Source organism: Balaenoptera acutorostrata, chromosome 6, assembly GCF_949987535.1.
Source record: "Balaenoptera acutorostrata chromosome 6, mBalAcu1.1, whole genome shotgun sequence".
NCBI classification, from domain to species: Eukaryota; Metazoa; Chordata; class Mammalia; order Artiodactyla; family Balaenopteridae; genus Balaenoptera; species Balaenoptera acutorostrata.
Window position 1 is genome coordinate 113,591,524 of NC_080069.1, and position 20,630 is coordinate 113,612,153.

A 20,630-nucleotide genomic window follows, 5' to 3' on the forward strand; every position below is an offset into this window, starting at 1 on the left:
ATACTTTTCTATATATGTGCTATATCTCATAACTAAATATAGCAGAAATAAGTGTTCATCTGTGTCCAATGTTGCTGAAAAGCTGCCTAAGATGAGTACTGAAAGCTAACCACTGAACGTAATAAATAACGTGAAGGTCACAGGAGAGACTTAGGTAGAGTGAGACGAGGAAGAAAGGCTGATTAGAATAAGTTTTTTTTTTAATTAATTAATTTATTTATTTTTGGCTGCGTTGGGTCTTTGTTGCCGTGCGCGGGCTTTCTCTAGTTGCAGTGAGTGGGGGCCACTCTCCGTTGCGGTGCGCGGGCTTCTCACTGTGGTGGCTTCTCTTGTTGCGGAGCACGGGATCTAGGAGTGAGGGCTTCAGTAGCTGCAGCATGTGGGCTCAACAGTTGTGGTTCGTGGGCTCTAGAGCGCAGGCTTAGTAGTTGCGGCGCACGGGCTTAGCTGCTCCGCGGCATGTGGGATCTTCCCGGACCAGGGCTCGAATCCGTGTCCCCTGCATTGGCAGGCAGATTCTTAACCACTGCGCCGCCAGGGAAGCCCCTAGAATAAGTTTTAAAGGAAGTGTGCAAAAGGAGAAAGAAACAATAGGCCACTCTTTCTGAAAGTACTGCTATAAAGGGGAGCAGAGAAATGGGACCCTGTTGGAGGAAGCTGCAGAATCAAGGGGGAGTTAAGCTTTGTCTTTCAAATGCGAGGCATTATAGCAGGTTTTTATGCTGATGACAATGATCCAGTAGAAAAGCAGAAAAGGAGGAAATGATGCTGGTGAGAAAAGAAAGAACTGCTAGAATAATGTCCATTTGTAGACAAAAGGGAATGTGATATAGTGGACAAGTAGAAAGGCTGGTCTTTATTCAGTCAAGGGAGGGAAAGCAAAGCACATGAGTACTTCCAGCAAATAAGGTCATCAGATGAGAGGGAGGGCTGGGGAGGGAAGTGTGAAATGACACAAGATTTGCAACAGTTGTCTAGGAAAACTGGGGAACTCTAGACTTTACAGGATGATTTCCAGCCAACACAAACAGTCTACTTAAGGTTAATGTCTGAAACTTAAAGGGAAAACAGTTAAGATGACTATGTATTTTTTTCTCCAGTGATGTCCAACAACCTGGTGTAGGCACACAGTTGGATTTCAACCAGAGTTGCCAGGAGGAGAGGATCAACAAAGTGAAGGTATATGCTAGGACGTGATCACTAATGATGGACCACGTGAATATAAGCAGAGAAGGGACAGAAGTGAGAACATGAGGAAGGAGAGGGACTATGAAAAGTTAACAGAATCAGTGGTGAGGTTCAAGAATTGGAGCAGGAGTACTGCTCCCAACAGTATGATGATGAGAGGTGGTTTACAAAGTGGGATTCTTGAGAATGAATTAGGGAGAAGGCACAGGTACAGTTACTGAAGACAAGGTCTAGGATATGTCCACAGAATGGGCACCTGAGGTAAGGTAGAAGACAAGGTATTTGTGGGAGAGGAAGTCAAGGAATTAAGAAGTCAAAATTCTGAAGAAAAAAAAATCATCTAAATGCATATTGAAATCACCAAGAATTCTAAGAATAAAGTTTAAAAGCAAATGTCAGGAGGCTAGGTGGTAAAAACATGAAAGTATGAGGAAGACTGCAGCAAGTGTCTGGAGGCAATGACCTTGTCTCCCTCATCTTATAGCTAAGGCACAGAATGGGTAGGTGACCTGCCCAATTCATGCAGCTAGTAACTGACAGGGCTCAAATGGAAACACCAACTGTCTGGTTCTATTTTAAGCTATAAATTGACAGACCAGCAGTTCCCAAACTCTTGAGAAAGACTGTTGATGTTAAAAACAAAAACAAAAACAAAAAAAACTAAGTCACGTTAACAATAGATATACTTTTACTATCTAGAGAAAGAAAAAATACAAAACCAAAAGAACTGCTATGAATTCAGTGACTGAAATAAAATTTTTCATTATTAACCATAAGAATCTACACATATATTTGAAATATATTTATTCAATCATTTATTATATATTTATTCAGTCATTCAATCCAGAGACATGGCTATGTGAATCTCTTTCAAAAATTCTTTGCTGCTGTGTGAGCACCCTCTGGAAGAAAATAGCTTTCATTCCACAACATTTCTTGAGCATTGGTTTTGTAATAGTTGTGTGGTGAGGTCTGGAGGATTCCTTACCCTTGAGGAGTTTACAGTGTAAGGCAGTGATTCTCAAACTTTTCAGTCTCAGGACCACTTTACCCTCTTAAAAAATTATTGAGCACCCAAAAAACTTTGTTTTGTGGGTAATATCTATCAATATTTAGCATATTAGAAATTAAAACAAAAAAATTTTAATGCAATATACAAAAAATTTCATTAGCCATCAGAGTGACGATGCCATCACAGGTCATATACAGCTTCTTGACAACTGTACACTCATGAAAGACAGAGTGGAAAGGGTGAAAAAACAAAGCCTTAGTATTATTATGAAATAATTTTGATCTGGTGGACTCCCTGAAAAGTCTTTAGACCCACTGGAATTCCAGTGTTTAAATAAATAGATTGGGCCACTGCACTATTTTTGTCATATAAAAATTATTAGAATAATATCATTTGTGGTAGGTGGGTTGTCCCAGGTGAAAATATGGTGTTAAACATCCCACCTTCTAGTATAAATAGAGATGAAGGAAGGAAGGGAGGGAGGAATGTTTTTTGTGGCATAATGAGAAGAGTAAGTGGATTTGCATTTGAGTATCTACTGTTTCCAGGCACTGAATTGAGCATTTTAATCTGACAACAGCCAATAAGGTTGGAATAATATCAGTACATAAAGTGATGAACTAATCGCTCAAGAGCTAAAGCTAGTAAGCAGGGGGGCTATGACTGGAACCAGGTCGCACTGACGCTAATGCCTGTGCTCTTCCTGCTGAAACTCTAATCTGAGTTCACACAGACTAGTACAAATGGAAGACAGTCCTGAATTTTCCAATACACTTTTCTCCTCCTCTATGTTTTTGTTTTCTCTTTCTTGGTTACATAACACTTCCAATTATGACAAGATCATCAAACTGATGAGTGACCGTGACAACGTCTCCTCCTTGTTTGTGACTTTTCTCTTCACCTCAGACCAGCGGTTCTCAAAGTGTTGTCCCTAAGTCTATGCAGTAATGGAATCTGATCAACAAAACCAAATGAGTTCGTCACTAATAAGAATAAATGACAGCAAGCTGATGTCACTAATGGGACAGAAGAAAACCAATAAACGTTCTTATATGACTTGGGTTAAAAGTTAAGTTCTCTCAGCTCTAACAAGAGATGCATCCCATGGCCATCTCCATCACTGCCCACATCCAACCCCAATAAAAAACTTGCACACTCACCTTCTTTATCAGTAACTGACCAGGAATATTTCTGAAAAGGCTTACTAGATGGAAGGGGGTCCATTTCCAGCACTTTATAAATCTGGCCAAAGGCTGATAGTCTGAGTGCATGCTAAAGAACAAAAGATTGTATTCATTCAAATTTGAAATTCAAATTTCAAATGTTTCATTCATAAAGCCCTTAGAACATCTAGCTAAAAACACATTCATCAAATACTATTATTATGATGACAAAAGTCCCTAACAGCAGGCAAGAATGAAGTGTTTAAATAAATTACACGATATCCCTCTAACAGACCACAGTGATACGGCCCATCTCATACCTGTGCACTGTGGGTAATATCCTCTTTTTGTTGGATGGTCATATAGCTCAGAGCATCTGTTGGGTCCCTCTCACAAGGATCATGAAGACCAGGACCCCCTTTGGCAAAGGCAAAAGAAAAACTCAAGTATCATTCAGAACTGAGTTTAGAATTCAATAAACTAACACAAAATAGAAAGAAAAGAATGGAGAGAAAAAGAAAAAGAAAAAAAAAACTAAGGAACGAGGTTAAAAATCTGCTCAATTTAAATGGAGTAAAAAGGACACTCATTTTCAGTATGTTAGCATATAAATGTCCTTATTTTACTAGAAGTCACTTGTACATCTAAGGTCAAAATTGGGTTTTAACTCTGAGAATTCAGAAACGGCATGATGAATCATCCCAAATCTTTAAAGGGATTACATATGGAAAATAAGACCAAACTTAATTTTTCCAGATTAATCACCGGACTGCAAACAGAATGAACTTCATACATTTTAACTCAACATAAACATTTTCAAATTCAAAGCTCTAGGTGAAGCAAATTCATAGCAGACACAATGTCTTATTAGTACCTTTTATGTTAGTACATATGAAACATAAACTACAATTATTGAGAGAGAGTTTTATGGCACTTCTCCAACATTCAAGCATTTTAGTTGCTAAAATTCCAAGCAAAACAACTCCTATACATCATTTCCCTGGGCAGAGGACAAACTTAGCACATAATAGAAAACTAAACTAAAATGAAATTTTTCTGATTCTTCTGCCTCCAGAGTTTGAAACCCTTACCAGGAAGTAGAATTCCAGATGCCAAACACTCCATTACTCGTCTCAAGGCCTCCCCAGCGCCCAAAGGTCTATTACAAGTACCTATAGACTTTTCACATATAAGCTCTAGTGGCTAGAAGATATTAAATTACAAATTAGTACATGCACCAAGTGTTAAAAGGATTCCAGTTAAATGTGAGCTGACATTTCTAGCTACAATGGAGGCCAAAAAGGTTAAAGTCCATTTAACATTTAGGGCCCAATTAACTTTTCCCACTTGATTATCAACTTTTACCCCGGCCAGAGTGTTTAAATCAACCATTTTTGAGATTATATATTCAGAAGACATTTTGTCACCAAAACTTTATTTTTAGTTACTCTGAAAGGATTACTTAAGAAACTGCAGTCATCTAATTGACTTAACAAAGTTTTAACAAGCCTTCATATAGGTTAGTAATAGCCAATAAATAATCAGTGTTCAAACCCAGCCCACCCATCTCCCACTTAACCTAGGAAGCACTCAAACCACAGTAAGACTTCACTTCAGACATCTTGCCCCAACTATTACAATTGGAATTAAAGAAGGACCAAATCTCCATATTTAATAAACTAAAAACTCACGATGCCAATATCAAAATAATAATTGCTAAATTAATTTAAAATGACCCTTTTATAGCTTTACTTGTTTTATATGTTCTTTATTGGGTCTTAATTGGTTCAAGCATAATAATTTCCAAATTAAGTAAGTTTGGCAATATACATTATAAACTACAGTGAAGTGTACTATTCACCTGACTTCAATTACTAATATGAACTTATTTTTAAGTGTCTATACTCAAAGAGAAAGAAAAACAGGGTAAGGGAGCCTTATACTGGTATACCAGGTAATTTTTTCTTTAAATGGAAGTAGCACTGAAAGAGAAATGTGCCAGTCAAGCAGGCTTTCCTGGGCAGTAGGTGAATAATAATCAACCATCAGTGGAGAGTAAAGTACAGGAAGACACGTACTTTTAACAGGTATAGAAACTTTTTGTCAGAAAAAATAGCTCAGTCTGTATAGTATGAATATGATGAAGTAGAAGAGACAAGTTATACTCATAAAAAAGAATTCATATAAAAAGATCCATAATTTTTTTCCAGAACAAAAATAGACAATGCACACCTTAGCTAACTCAGAATATAGCCATTTTACAGTAACATATAATTTCTACAGGATTTCCTCTAACTATAGCTTCAGAATTTGCTTTTAATCATATTTAAGTACTTACCCATCCTTTTAATGGTGCCCATGTGGGGACTCTGTTGCACAAATCACGCAGTATTCGGAGGACAATTACGCATGATTTTAATCCATTTGCCCTTGCCTAAAACAAACGAAATGGTTCCAATATCCCTGTTGAAATCCACCCTTCATTTTAAGGACACTGATCACGGATAGGTTCTTTAAAATGAATACTAATTAGTTAGTCATTCATAAGTTGTCAAGTAAACAAAAAAATCAAGTTCTTAAGAGTAGTAAAATTATGGTTTAGAAAGGCAGGTTTTAAAGTAAAGGAAGCATATTATTAAAGTCGCTTTTATAGCCTCATGGCAACCCCATTTCCAGGCAACTCTCTGAACTTTTAGCTTTTCTCACCCCATGTTTGGATTTTATAAGCTATCATTTGAAATTCAGAGTACTAAGCCAAAAAGGATTATGTGATAATTAAATATCATTAACTACAGGAGAAGCTATACTGGGCACTTTACCTAAATTAAAGCATTTACTCCTACAATAACCCTAAGAGGCAGAGAGTACCCCCGTTTTATATATTACACAGAAACCATTACCAGGCAGGTGTTCCAAATGAACCCTGCACAAGGCTACAATAACAATAAGATAATAACAAAGAGCCAACCTGAAACCATTTGGCATGTCGAAGAGACGCCAAGGCGTTCAGGCATTTCTGCCTGTCCAATAAGTCCGGAGGATCTTTCATCGCAACCTTTTCTAATGGGAAAATGGGATAAAGAGAGACAGATACAGTTTGACCAAGGGGTTCCTGTCAAATTACCAAACCATAAAAATAAAAAGAAGAGCAGCATTTGAGTGAACTAATAAGACTCCCAGAAGATTTCAGGTTTTGGCTTTGTTGCTTTCTTTTTAAATTATGTGCACTATGATTACTTAAGTAAACAGTCAACAGAGCCATTCTGCACACAAGTACAACAGGAGCACAAAGGCATTCGTTCAGTAAACAAATCAATGACCACTGCTACATACAATCTGGGATCTTATTAAGCATGTATATAACACCGCAGGGCACAAAATAGGTACATAGCACTTTTTCCTTTGGCAGGGGATAAAGAGTGGAAATCTGGGACCACTAGCAATAACAATTTTTCGCTATAGAAGGGATTTTAATCACTAATCAATTCTTAAGGAAAATTAGGGCTCTCTTAGGTCATCAATTTGAGATATACTAAGAATACACTGAGCATGGCAATTTTATTTTTTTACAACTGAATAAACTCATCCAACAAGATAACCATTAATAGAAACTTTACCCCACTGATGAGAATTCTGCCAGTGTTACCTTGGAGTTTTCTAATTGTTTCTTTTCTAAACCAAAATTATTAAAACTACAAATATGAAAAACACTGAAATATACTTCAAGTTTTACATAGCTTTTTTTCAAAAAGCAGAAAAGAATACTATCTAAGTACAACTATTTGACTTGCCTTAACATTTCAAAGTTAGATTAGATGGCCCAGAGCAGCAAAATTAAGAACTCAAATGTGTGATCAGTGACAAATATCCATATTCGAGAAGATGTCACAAGATACTAAATCCACGTTTAGATAGCCAAATTTATTTCCTCTAAGCCACTAGGAAGTGGGTTTTTAAACTTTTGAAGACTTGGTGCATTACTTAAATGCATACAACATACAAATGCTTCTTGGAGAACAATTCTTTGACTAATCCAGTTAAGTCATATTCACCATTCTCTTTTAAGAACCCTCTTAGCAAGTCCACCAACACTCCTTCCTGGTACAATCATGGCAGTCAGCAGTATGTCTATGTGGGCTTTCCTTATTGGCTGCAAAATGTAAAGGCTGAAGTGCTACACACTTATTTTTTGACCAGGCAAGCTCTGCAGCAGATACTTGCATTGTTTCACATTAATCTCTGCCAACAAATTCAAAACACAGGGTCTCATTTCATCACCCCTTTTTACTCATAAAATGGAAAGCCTCAAAAAGAACTGTTAATATGTTTTTATTTATAAACATAAGCAAACATACTATGGGTACTTATTTCATAGCTGATCTAGTTCCTGGCCTTGCTTAATTATGTCTTTTTAATGACACAAAGCATACAACTCACTCATTTTCATGTTTATATGTGAAAATGTTTAACTGTGGTCAATACAAGCATCTGTGTAAAGCTCACATACAAGGTAGCACAAACTACTGTAAATGAACAATTAGAATCTCTTAAAAGTTAGACATGACAAAGGTTGACTGACTGCTAAATAATGTAATCCCAAGAAAAGGTATGGACCGTGCTTATTCTTTAGGACTTCAATCTTTAAGTTAAGAGTAAAGCAAACTAAGTTTTATTCTATCATTGTATCAAGTAGGAGTATTTGGAAGCGGAGGGTCAATGGAAGAGGGGAGTGAGTCAGAGGAAGTTTGGATAGGAAAAGACAAGGCAAAACAACTCTTTTTGAGCTTTCTGATACTTTCGTCCAGTGAACAGAGCTTGTAATTAACATCTGCTCATCACCACAGAGACATTTTTATTTAATGGCAAAAATGTTTAGACAAATTCTTTCATTCCCAAAGTCAGATTATATCCATTAATTCTTATTAAAAAATAAAAATAAAAATAAAAATACTGACATCTGCTTGCTACAGACAGTCAACATTTGGAGGCAGCAGATTCTACTAAAAAGAGATGAAAGGGACAGGCAGTGAACAGAAGACTTCCACCGGATTCCTTTTTATATCACCATCACAATGGCCATGTTTCTTTTCTTCATGCTCTGACAGTCAAAAAGTCAAAAGATCCAAAATGTTTCAATATTCATGAGGTGGGAAACAGCAGAGGAGATGTAATAATTTATCTCATTTTATCTTCTTCAAAGTTTCTTATTTTAAAACTATATAAATTTATATGGTACTGCAGTGTTACTTATAAGCCCTGCTTGCCTATTTCCTTTATATAATTAATTACATACAGTTTTTTATATTTTCATTCATTAAAAAAAATTACTTAATGTGGCAATCACAGAATTGTTTCTGGAAAAACACTGCTACTTCTCAAAGAAGAACCTCAAGTTTAACATTTCTGTGTGACCTTTAACATAGGTGTTTCAATTTTGCGGGGAAGCAAAGCTTTTCTGATAAAAAGGCATCTTGGAGTCTTTAAATTAGAAACAATGGAACTGTGAGCCATTTCATTTTTTCCTACAGTGACCAGTAAAACAGATAGGGGATAGCAACAAAAATGACAAAAGCAAAGAAAAGAGCTTTTTAAAAAATTCACTGCTCAGTAACCTGGTATCAGGGCATGAAGGTACATAAAACATTCTAAACAATGGAAGCACTGAAAAGAAGTCTATTATGCCTAACTTCATTTATTTGGTTAGAGGTTAGATCAGTGACCAGAAACACACCGTATGGCAGGAAATGCTCATCAGTTTCCCTCCATCCCTTACAGGCAAGCTAACTCTTTGCCCGTTCACAAAAACACTAGCCTGGAGATGGGGTGGGGAAAAGCCAGAACATGACTGTGTTAAATAGGATTTATGTGCCTGGAACCTGGGCTCTTCAAAGGTAAAATAACCAAGCTGGGTTATCACGAAGGCCTCCTTAACATTTCAAAGTTGGAATGAAGCTGAGCTACGGAGTTCATGCTGACAGCATTTCCAGGGTAGCCTGAAGATACCCAGGCAGTCCCTTCTCCCAATTCCTTGAGGCTCTGCAGAGAGCAGACATTATGCTTCAAGTCACTGCCCATGTGAAATCTCAGGCCACAATAATGTGAACAGGTAAATGTAGCACTAAGGTAAAACAGAGCACTGTTCTCCTAATTTATGGTAGAAACATCACTAGATATCACTTTTCTTCAGTGCCTCAGTAGGCAGTGGGCCACTGGAAAGATAGTGGCTACAGGTTTGCACTGGATAATGTAGGTCTAGCAGCTGGGGAAGGCAGGAAAATAAAGCCTGCAGCATTGTTATAAATCCTAGGTGTGATCTCTGGACTGGTCTTCCACCTAGCAGGACTCATGCTAGCGAACTTCTGCCAAAAAGCATCAGAAGTTCACACTGGCACCAATACGGAAAAGGGACTCTTGGGCAACTTCTCTGTGAACCCCTGAGAATCTACCTTCATACTGAGGGCTGCGGTTTATCTTAGCCTTAGCCTCTGTAGTTTCCCTATCCACCTGGTTTCAAATTGCACTATAAATACAATAAGCAGCTGGATTTATCAGCCTCATAGCAAATATACTTCTGGTTTAAAATCACAAGCACCAAAAGAAGCTTAGACTATGTGATGCTCAGAATAACTAAATCAGCTAAGATGCTCCTACGATCATCCTAGATAGTAACTGGACTTAAGAGTCAGAGGAGACGGGTAAAACGTGAGACTTTCTTCATTTATACAACAGGACAATTATCTACCTCACAGAACTGTTGTGAGGGTTCAAATAAATCATATATGAGAAAGTGCTTATAACACAGTAAGTTATAAAATACCTTAACAAAGCTAAATCTTCAATATATATTACTTGAATTCTGAGATGTCCACTGTTAATGCTTCTTGCATACCAGACAGTTCTATTTGATCAGATAATATGCTAGCTACAAAAATTCATTTAACAGATTTTCTTTTGATTGCCTACTAAGTATCAGGTACCACTCCAGGTGCTAGGGATAAAGGACAGAGGTAGGGAAAAAGATACCTGTTTCAATGAATCATAAACTTTATAGTAAGACAGCTCATTATTAGCACTGCAGCAAATACACTATACTGATTCCAATACTACACTTCAATGGCTATTTATGAGTTTAACTGTGTTTACGTTCACTTCTTCAGACCTATCATGTACACATTATTCTCACTGTGAACTCAATGCACTTTGAGTAGCGGAGTTTGTGCTGTGACATATTTTAGTAAGCTGAGTAACTACTACTATTTACTAAGCAATCACTTTGTGCTGAGCATTGTACAGGTTACATTACATAAATTCTCTCATGAAACAACTTTCTAAAGTATTCATTACCCACATTTTAAAATAAAGAAACCTGTCCAAGGTCACAGAGTAATAATAGTTAATGGAGTTAAGAATCAAACACTTGGCTGCCAGGCAGCAAGGTCTGTGCTTTTTCTCCTGTGCCTTCTTTAGCAGGAAGCATGTAGTTATGGGGAATGGTTTTTCTACAGGGCCTTCAAGTAAAGGGTTAGAATATGGAAAAAAGACTGACAAGCACAGGAGAACTCTTACCTGTGAAACAGTAAACCATACCAAAGAGATTCACTATGTACTCTGTGATTTGAAACGAGCAGTTAGATAGATCCACTTCTGCAAAGACAACCCTGAGGAGATAAGTGTGATGCTCTTCACCTGCCCCAGTCCTCCAGTTCTGCCTGCTCTCAGACTTTTTTTTCCCTTTTTTGATTTTACGCAAATATGTGGCAAGTGAAGAGAGGGAAGAGAAAGACATAAGGTATGTACTGTGAACAGCCTGTTTGTTTTGTGGGAGGGGAGAAATTGAAATTCTATAGGAAAATGTCTCCCAAAAAGTTACAATGCCTATTTTTTTAAACTTTGAGAAAGAAAATGAGTGCAGATTTTTTTAAAGAGATCTCTCTTAAACTTAGAAATTCCTGGAACCCAAATGAATCTTGTGCTTTCACCCCATGCAGCTGAAAAGAAGTGTATCAAGGCGAGAGAAGCCATCTGGTGTGATAAAACAAATCCTACAGAACTGTATAGCCCAGGTCTCAAATGCTTAGTTATACTGGATCCTCAAAGTCGCTCAGAAATACAAAAAACTGCTAGTGCAGATCAAAAACCTCTGACAGGGACTTCCCCAGTGGCGCAGTGGTTAAGAATCTGCCTGCCAATGCAGGGGACATGGGTTTGATCCCTGGTCCGGGAAGATCCCACATGCTGGGGAGCAACTAAGCACATGCCACAACTACTGAGCCTGCGCTCTAGAGCCTGTGAGCCACCACTACCGAATCCCGCACACCCTAGAGCCCGCGCGCCACGACTACTGAGCCCGTGTGCTGCAACTGCTGAAGCCCGCGCGCCTAAAGCCTGTGCTCTGCAACAAGAGAAGCCACTGCAATGAGAAGCCCGCGCACCGCAATGAAGAGTAGCCCCCACCTGCCACAACTAAAGAAAGCCCACGCGCAGCAACAAAAACCCAACACAGCCAAAAATAAATTAAGAATTAAAAAAAACAAAACTTTGACAAAGTCCAAATTAGACAAAATGAGCAAATTATAAGAGATAACAAGTAAGTCAACAGGGCAGTGAGGTTAAGGAAAACGGCAAAGCAAATCTTTCTGCCATTTAAAAGGAGAGGAAGTAACGTGTAAAACATTAGATCCAAGCTGATTCTTTCATCTTAACCTGATCCCACACAATTATGCTAACATCACCTGATGAGATTCATATTATAAAGAGGTCTTGGGATCCTTTAGTAACCCAAACACCTTGAATAGAGACTATAACTCTCCTACTCTCCTACAAATTCCATTCTGTAATAACTAGTCTTCTAGAAAGGGTGCAATATTCTAAGAATCTGTTTTCAGGTTCTCTGAACATAAAGTTATAAAGGCAGCAGACTAAGCTTAAGGGCATCACTGAAAACTGATAAAATCCCATGTAAGTGCACAAAGCCATGGGGAAAAAGAAGCCTGATATTCTCAATACTTTTAAAGCAATGGAAGGGATGTCTACAGCTACAAGCAAACATTATATAGTCTTCGGCAATTTCAGATCTAGACAAATCTAGCCTTTGGCAACTTCAATCTTCTTTCATCTCTCTATACTCAAAGAATTTTTAGTAATATCTATAATTATAACTATACTTAGAAATGGTTAGTTTTACACTAGAGGGTCAAGAGAACACAGCTTACCAGAATTAACAGAATTATCTTGATACTTCAGAAATCATTTTATAGTTCTACAGTTAATGGTGAACTGTAAAGCTGTTAAAGAAATTAAGCCATTTAAGATTGGTTCTTCAGAGGTGTTAGAGACACTATATGCAGCCAAAAAAAAAAAAAAGTATAGGCATAAACCTAATTATAGATTGGATGCATTTTAATTTTAAACTATGACTCATAAATGTGTCTAGTTTATATCCGTCGGGTATGGTATAGCTGATTTTAGTTACCCCAGAAGACTTTTTACAAAAGGAGTCTATCACTTTTACTTTAAGAAATCCTGAGTCATGTCTGCCAAAACTCAAAATTCTAACATCTCTGGTAAATGTGTCTTTTTCTTCCTTTATCATCAACTTGAAATAAATTAAGACACTGACCAATACTTCTTGCTGCACTGGTATTTCAGGTAGGGGAGTAAGCAATGGGACTTGCTGAATGTCTAGTGATGAAAAAACAGCAACAGGGAGTCCCCCCCGTTGGTCCAGTTAGGCCGCATTGCCTCTAAATTGTTATGATAGGGAGGGGCCAGTTGGTCAAAGGTCTGACACAGGGGAAATACCACATGGAAAGTTTCTAGGGACAGGACTGAGAGGCAGTAACAAGCTAATGTGAAAGGATAAAAATATCAAAAATGAAACCCAGCTCCATCATTACTTCTCAAAACTGAAGAGATTTATCACTCTACTTTTATACAATGGCATTGCCATGCAGAAATTCTTTTTAACTTCAGAAGAAAGTTAGTTTAAAGCATGATTCCCACACATATAAAATTTTAAATGTTAACAGGATCACAAACCTCCTAGAAGAGAAATTTACTAAAGATTATTTATTAAAAAAAAAAAATCAGCCCCCCAATTTATATCTCTTACATTATAAAACATTTACACTTAGGCAATTAGATAAAGCATAATTCTTAAAAGGTTATATAGTTATTAGAAGTCAAGAGCGATGTGCAAATGAGTAACTTGACACAATAAGTAAGTAAATTTGAAAATAATACTGTTTTGAACCACATTTAACCCTAAAATCAGACCTAATAACCAAGCTACACAGAATAGGTTGGCTGATACCAATAGCAACGCAGTACTAGACAAAGTAAAACAGAACACCAAAACAGTATAAAAATTAAAGTGGATTTAAGACCAACGTGATAAGCACAGGTTTTTGAATTAATTAACGTATCTTATATTTCCAATATAAACATTTTTGCAAAATACAGTGATTGTGTAAATAAAGCTGCTTAAAATACTGTAAGTGGCATAAAACAAATGAAGACAGGTATTTCTTAAATCCATAAAACATAATTAACATAGCATTCAAGAGAGCGCTTACGTGAACAAAACAAATATATATTTATATATACACATCTATCTATCTATCTATATATATATATATATATACACATGTGTACCTCCGTCCTTCTTCTCCAATTCGTCCCTAATTAGAGGGGAAGTAAGTATCACCTTCAAAGTTAGCGTGGGTTCTTTTGTATTCCGAATTATAATAGATGCCTCATCTACACATTGTTCCACTTGGTATTTCTCTTCTGTGAGTTTCTGAAAGTCACAGAGATTTCAAAAATACCCAATTAATTAAAATTTCAAAAAATGAATGATTGCCCCTTAGTTTTTAAATGTTATTAACGATTAGTATTACTGTGCTAAAAGAGCAAATAGTCTTTAACTAGTTCTTTAGTGTAGAGGTAACATTTTTCTCTCCTCCCAACTTACCAGCAAATCCTCTTTCTCCATCCCTCAAATAGCAACCACAATGTCAATCATCTATACAATTATTAAACAACATTTAAAACCATTCTTTCTAATATTTGAAAGTGAAAGTTACCAAAAGCATCATTATATGAGAAAAGGTAAATTATTGTTCTTGAAATTATTACAGAGGACAATTATAGAATAATAAACCCCCAGTTTAGAGAGCATTCCCAGCAGTTTATTATTCTATAATTGTTCCTCTATACCGGTCCGTGGCCTGTTAAGAACCAGGCCGTACAGCAGGAGGTAAGCGGTGGGCAAGCAAGGGAAGCTTCATCTGCTCCCCCCCATCGCTCACATTACTGCCTAAACCATTCCCCCCCATGCACCTCCATGGAAAAACTGTCTTCCAAGAAACCGGTCCCTGGTGCCAAAAAGGTTGGGGACCGCTGCTCTAAATCAATAACTTTTTGATAGGACAGCCTAAACAGGAACTCCTACTTGCTAAGAACTTATAAGATTAGATAGGTTTTTATATAAGATTATATAGATTTTTAAAGAAAATCAAGTAAGAATGAATGAAAAAGGATCTCTGCACAGTCACTCATCAGCAAAAAAAGCTAATATAAACAAGTAACTAACTTCCTAACAACAGGTCGCAGAGATCATTCAAGTGAGACCTTCTTCAGGGCAAGTCATCTGACATTCACAGGGGAATGTACGTTGCTTCTTTTAACATACAATTATACACATACAAAAAATAATCACCAATTAGAATCATATATTAAGTTATATTTAACGCATCATTAAAAAGTTAATAGTTTAATAAGTTGTGCAGGGCCGTTCTTGGTGGTGAAATTCAGTATCTATTATCTGACATAAATAGCTGAATGGAGGGGCTTCCCTGGTGGCGCAGTGGTTGAGAATCTGCCTGCTAATGCAGGAGACACGGGTTCGAGCCCTGGTCTGGGAGGATCCCACATGCCGCGGAGCGGCTGGGCCCGTGAGCCACGGCTGCTGAGCCTGCGCTTCTGGAGCCTGTGCCCCGCGACGGGAGGGGCCGCGATAGTGAAAGGCCCGCGCACCGCGATGAAGAGCGGTCCCCGCACCGCGATGAAGAGTGGCCCCCACTTGCCGCAACTGGAGAAAGCCCTCGCACGAACCAAAGACCCAGCACAGCCAAAAATAAATAAATAAATAAATAAATAAATAAATAAAATTTAAAAAAAAAAAAAATAGCTGAATGGAAACACTCCTGGGTCTCTGCTCATCACTGAGCATTGAAGGAACTCAAAGCCATTTATATAAAAACAGCATTTTACCATTAAACATCCCAAAAAAGACAGAATAGAAGATTCATTACCCTAATTTTGAACAGAGGAAACCAAGGAAGGGAAAAGCCACACAGTGGCTAGAAAAACCAAAACTAGAATATAGAGAAAAAGCAGAAAACTGCTCACATTCATTTTGCCACTATAAGAGCATTAAAGATGTCTCAGAGAAAAAGCAAACTAAATTTTTCAATTTAGTTTGAAATTGAAACTAAATTTCAAACTAAATTTTTCAATTTAGTTTGAAATTGAAACTAAATTTCAATGGTCCAGTGATTAAGAATCTACCTTCCAATGCAGGGGACACGGGTTCGATCCCTGGTCGGGGAACTAAGATCCCACATACCGCGGGGCAACGAAGCCTGCGCGCTCTAGAGCCTGCATGCCACAACTAGAGAGTCCACACGCCACAACTACTGAGCCCACGTGCCACAACTAGAGAGCCCACAGCCACAACTAGAGAGCCCACGTGCTGCAACTACTGAGCCCATGCGCCACAACTAGAGAGAAGCCCACATGGCACAATGAAGAGCCCACGCACCGCAACTAAGACCCAACGCAGCCAGATAGATAGATAGACAAAATATTTTAAATGATAAAATTTAAAATAAAATAAAATAAAAATAAAAAATAGGTCTCACGTGTATGTCTTTAAAAAAAATTATACATGCAGATCTCCATAAGACACATCCAAAGTAATAAACATATGGTATGAGTTTTGGGCTAGACTAATTCTAAGTGATTCTGATTTTGGTCATCCTTCTCCCTTGCTCAAGGAAGTACTAAAATCACCCTAGAAAAGAGTATGTAGAGAAAAGGTATGGTACAACCCCAATTAATTAAGGTACTTTGATAACTGAAAGTTTTGCTATAATAAGTGCTCAGGAAAAAGATTTTTAATTCACAAGAAAATAAGATCATATCATATCAGAGATTGATTTTCCAAACGAACACCAAGAAAACAAGAGGGAGGTAGGAAGTAAAGGTAAAAATCACATTTAAAATGATTTTCTGAAATATTATTAGTAATAAAACTATGTCTGTGCTTATGTGTACATATGTGGGTGTATATATGTGTGTACATGTATACAATTTAATATAAAATGGGTGTACAATTATATCCCCATTTTATTTGGGGACCTTTACCCAAACACCTATGGTCATGGATCTAACCATCACACAAAGCAGCCGGTTTCACCGCCGGATAACTCTATTGGCTGTGTTAAATTCAAGTATGTTTTTTTTTTTTCCCAGCGGTTTTTAAAAAAAAAAATTTTTTTTAATACATCTTTATTGGAGTAGAATTGCTTCACAATGCTGTGTTAGTTTCTGTTGTTTCTTATAATGTCCACCACTGGTCTTAAGAGTTCAGGCCACTTTTACCTTTTCCAAGAAGCTCTTCAAAGATCTAAAGATATTTGTGTCTTTTTTCGGTTTCTCTAGGCTAAAAAGCCCTAGTCTCTTCAACTTTGAAACAGTTTACACAGCCTACACTCTCTCCTGGGTCCCTCCCTTGATCACCTGCTAGCTCGACAAGAACATTTTAAAACTGTGGGGCCCAGAAATAAAGATCCTCACTCAGGAGAGAAAATGCAGAGTTCACACAGTTGTGATCTACACAGAGACAGTTCTATTAATGCAACTGAAGCTCCAATCTCCTCTATCTTCAATACTCAAGAAATATGACAGATTGTCAGGATAAGAACTTCAGTTTCTTAGTGCACTGGTTCTCAACCCTTTTTCCATCCTGACATACCTGAAAATATGACCACTCTCATAAACAGGACTCACTAAGGGGAACAGAAAAGGGGGTGAGATGGTTGGAAAAGCCTCTATGTCCAACCCTTTGATCACTGCTTTAGCATAGATCTAACAGTAACAATGTTCACTACAATAAAAGCAGAAATAAAGATTAAATTTTAAAACAATATAAAAAATAATGGAAAAAAGACGAATTTTGTTAACATTCTGATAACAAAAAGTATAGTTAATCAGAAACCCCTGTTACTGAGCTTTCCATTTCTTAAAGCTTTATTGTACTCCATGTTGCTTACCACTTTCCCTCCCCAAATGTTCACATAAGGATTTAAAATAATTTTTTAAAAGAAATGAATTTAACCCTTGAAAGAACAGAAACCTTTCTTCAATCAGAATTGCAAATGGAAAAGCCAAATGTTTGTTCAGTCTCTTAGAAAACCTTAAGATCTAAAAATGATAAAATAAAACAGTGCTCCAGAAATACAGGAGAATGTGTCAACAAGTAACACAAATTTGAGTGTCAGGAACGGTAGATTAAAAAATCAGGAAGATGGTTTTGAAGATCAGTTGGTGAATATGAAAGAAAATGATCCAGTAACAAAGCTAATAAAACCAAATTTAGAATTCATATTACTTGGGGGGAAAAAGTCTCTTTAGAAGAAATACAAATACAGGAAACCAACAACAAAAAAAGAGAGCATTCAACAACTCAACAGTTTGACCTTGTGTACTGGTATCTATTTATGTGACATGGATGTAAGGACTAACTGATATGAAATCATCAAAAAGCTATAATCTAATTATACCACAGATAACACATCTGAAATTGAAAGGTGATCACTGCTTCCCAATTAGTGATGCAACTAGCCCTTGGAGCAGGCTGGCAGAGCAGGTCCTAAGGTGACCACAGCCCCAGACGAACCGGTTGACTTTAGCCCTGAGGAGCCCTCAGCCTCCAGCAGCATCCTCCAGGAAGCAAGCCAACATTAAAATTTTCTAAATGCATCCCAATGTGAAAAAGGTTTGGAAACAAGGAATTAATAGTGACTTTCCATTAACAGAATGAATGAGTGAAGTTAAATTAACAGTCTTCAATTTAAAAAATATCATCTATGAAAGTCTCCAGTTGTCTAGGCTCTTTTTGATCTTTCAGTTCTTTTCTGCATTATACCAACCTTTTTAAGAGTTTTATAATGCTGAGAGGCCTAGTCTGGAAAACATGAAGACTCTCAGCAAGACACATCTGAAAAATTTAAGACGGTACTTTAAGAGCCATCTTAATTTGGTAAATATATCCTGAATACTAATCACCAGAAGTTTGCCTTAGATGTGATGGATGAGTCACTGACCCAGAGTAGCAGTATTCCTGTTGTCTGTACCTACCCTTTACTATTACCAATTTCTTATTAAATTTATCAAGGTCACTACCTATTTTTACCTTTTTACAAATTCTCCTAGAGGTACAATTAAACTGTACTCACCTGAATCTGAATAGGAAGATTATCTTTGACTGTATTTAACAGGGTCTCTGTGGGTTTGTCTTTGCACATTAAAACCAGCTCCAAGTCCATATCATCTTTAATCAGCAAGCCTTTTGCAACCAGGCCAATCCTCATTACACCACATAATGTCCGACCACCTTGATCCCTAAAAATAAAAGTCTCAATGATTACTTTCACAACCTATTTCCCAACTACAACTTCATCATCACTTGGCTTTCTGGCTATCCATATGAATTGATAAGGGAGAACATAAATCCAAATATCCAAAATTCCGCAAAAGTACGTCTCAGATTTAAGGCTCATAAACTATCTACCACAAAGAATCAATAGGGAGAATATTTCAGACTATAGATCTTTCAATACTTTATTAAATCTATATTGTTTAGGAAATCCCCTTAAATATCTTTTCAATTTTTCTAACTTCCTCCTTCTGTCTTTTAATTAAGTAATTAAAGAATTGTGAGAAACATGAACACCGTGGTATACTAAGAAAGAGCATCAGGGTGGAAATTAAAAGACCTGAACTCTACTCCTGGTGGTGCCTGCTGGCTCAGTATATGTAACCGTAAAATGGCTATCCGCTAGATAAGCCTTAGCTCATCCCTTCTAGCTGTAGCATTCTAGGAATCCATAAAAGTTTCTGGGGAAAGCAGAATAATGTGATAAAAGTAAAGAGCTGAGGAACCCAAAGATGATCTGCCAACACAGGCATTCCATATCCAGTGGTAGCTAAAAGAACAAACATTCAAAGAACATCAAGTCATGAATGGTGCGTAAGAATACTGTTAACATCTATCCTTGATTTTAATACCAAAAGTTTCTTATTGGTTCATTTCCCTCAATCACAAGTGAAAATGTAACTAAACTGAGCGGTCATTCAACAAGCAAGCAACTGTTTTGAGTATGGAAAACATACTAAAGGAGCTCCAAACTCTCCTGCTCCTGAGGCTCACACTGCAGATTAAGTACAAAAGCTGTTTAAAACCTGCTTAAAAGGGAAGAGAAAGGTGACATCTGAGAATAAACTGAGTGCCACAGATCTCATTAAACCTTACAAAGAGAGCCCTGCATTTGAAAGACAAGGAATGCGAATCTCAGAAAAAGTGATTAATTGCTCAAGTTCACAGAGAGAGTAAAATGGCAAAGCCGAGATTCAAACTCAAGTTGGTCTGACCATAACACTCAAGTTCTTTATATAATTACAGCTGCTTCCCAATTTCAGAAAAGAGAGAGGTCAAAATTAGAGAGGTCAAGCAAGGCAACCTGCAAGTGTGACTTCAGCAGAGTCGTGATTTGGTTAAATAGGAAAAAAGGTCATTCTGGCTGGAGGCAAAGAATCAGCAGAGTTTGGCCCAAGTCAGCAGAGTGTGGAATGAACTAGAGAAAGGAGAAGGGAGAGAAGTAAATTGTGGCAGTGGAAACAAGACAGGAAGTTATAAATAACCCAGCCACGGCTCAGTGCCTGACACTCCTTAGAGATTCAGTAACCGTTAAATCAATGAAAAACTATAAGGGTGGTACAAGTATAGAAAGAAAGAAAAAGCATTTTGAAGGAAGTGAACCAAGTATGGAATTATTTGATATTAAGAATAGAGTCTCATCTTTGATTCTTTTTTCTTCTATATCCCTGTTCTTTCATCTTCTCATTCTCCCAAATCTATTAACAGTTTTTAAATTCCCCCTCTGTAATCACCCTCGAACCCCTGCCTTCAAACTAGTTTCTTT

At 37.3% G+C, this 20,630-nt stretch overlaps 1 protein-coding gene across 7 annotated transcripts in view; it reads right to left on the minus strand.

The window, feature by feature from the left end:
* The window catches only part of STRBP (spermatid perinuclear RNA binding protein), a 193,117-nt gene that overhangs the window by 38,840 nt on the left and 133,647 nt on the right, over nucleotides 1-20,630 (minus strand). For 6 of the 7 annotated variants that reach the window (XR_009008579.1, XR_009008578.1, XM_007194704.3 and 3 more), the window contains 7 exons: nucleotides 18,885-19,050; nucleotides 14,017-14,161; nucleotides 6,332-6,423; nucleotides 5,702-5,797; nucleotides 4,455-4,566; nucleotides 3,684-3,781; nucleotides 3,361-3,472 (listed from right to left, as the gene is read on the minus strand). Coding sequence is in view for 5 of the 7 variants with exons in the window: in XM_007194704.3 (XP_007194766.1) it covers nucleotides 3,361-3,472; nucleotides 3,684-3,781; nucleotides 4,455-4,566; nucleotides 5,702-5,797; nucleotides 6,332-6,423; nucleotides 14,017-14,161; nucleotides 18,885-19,050 (821 nt within the window). In the remaining 2 variants the exon portion in view is untranslated. The remainder of the gene's footprint in view (nucleotides 1-3,360; nucleotides 3,473-3,683; nucleotides 3,782-4,454; nucleotides 4,567-5,701; nucleotides 5,798-6,331; nucleotides 6,424-14,016; nucleotides 14,162-18,884; nucleotides 19,051-20,630) is intronic. The other variant, XM_057548090.1, reaches the window with a different exon arrangement.